We start from the raw sequence: 817 nt of genomic DNA, 5'->3' as shown, positions 1-817 counted from the left end.
ATCAGAAGCACAAGAAACTCGGATACACCTTTTTCCTGATTGCATATGCTTAAGAGAAAGAGAACTATAAGCTCAAAATGGACAAAAGAAAAAAAAAAGGAAACACTTCTCTAATTGACGGGCAATTTCAACTGAAAAGCAAATACATTTCCCAAAAATATTGACAAATTCTACACAGAAGCAGCTAAGAATCATCCATAATCTATAACTTGCATTCCCACACGCAAGAATGAAACTATAAGGCACACATTTTCTCTCTATAACACGAAATTGAAACCCTTACCGAATCGATGAAAAATGAGACGAATGGGGAAAAAAATTTAAAAAAAAAAAGCGGAGAATTTGCACATTACCCTGTCCCTCTTGAGAGGCAATGCAGCCTTTCCCTTCTTAGGCTTGGTAGTGGTGACCGGTGTGGCGGTGGCAGAGCCATCAGAGGCTTGAGCTCCGTCGACCTCGTCGGTGTCGTCGACGGTCTCCGCTACCTCGACCTCGGCAGCCAAAGCGGCGACAACAGCGGAGAAAGGCTCCCTGTGGAAGGTAACATGGAGCCACCTTGTAGGAGGCTTGGAAAGAAGAGGGGAGAAGGAAGAGGAAGAAGAAGAAGAGGAGGAGAAGGTTCTAGAAGAAGGCCTAGGAAGGAAGAAGCGGAGAGAAGGAGAAAGGTCTTGAGGGTGGGCGAGCATGAGGGAGGAAGGAGGGGCGCAGGTTGAAGCCATGGATGGTGTTTGATGAAATTGCAGAGAGAAAATAGAGATAGCTTTGTGTGTTATCCAATGAAATGAAATTATATGAGGGAGGCACCTCAGATAAGATG

General features: G+C 44.9%; 1 protein-coding gene across 2 annotated transcripts in view; it reads right to left on the bottom strand.

The window, feature by feature from the left end:
• The window catches only part of LOC107477459 (50S ribosomal protein L1, chloroplastic), a 3,735-nt gene extending 2,945 nt beyond the window's left edge, over nucleotides 1-790 (bottom strand). The window contains exon 1 of one of the 2 annotated variants that reach the window (XM_016097489.3): nucleotides 354-790. In XM_016097489.3, the coding sequence (XP_015952975.1) occupies nucleotides 354-719 (366 nt within the window). In that variant the 5' untranslated portion in view covers nucleotides 720-790. The remainder of the gene's footprint in view (nucleotides 1-353) is intronic. The other variant, XM_016097490.3, reaches the window with a different exon arrangement.
• Between the last annotated feature and the right edge of the window lie 27 nt (nucleotides 791-817).

This window comes from Arachis duranensis, chromosome 3 (assembly GCF_000817695.3).
Source record: "Arachis duranensis cultivar V14167 chromosome 3, aradu.V14167.gnm2.J7QH, whole genome shotgun sequence".
Lineage (NCBI taxonomy): Eukaryota > Viridiplantae > Streptophyta > Magnoliopsida > Fabales > Fabaceae > Arachis > Arachis duranensis.
The sequence above is the reverse complement of the archived record's forward strand: the minus strand, read 5'-3'. Positions and strand labels throughout refer to the sequence as shown.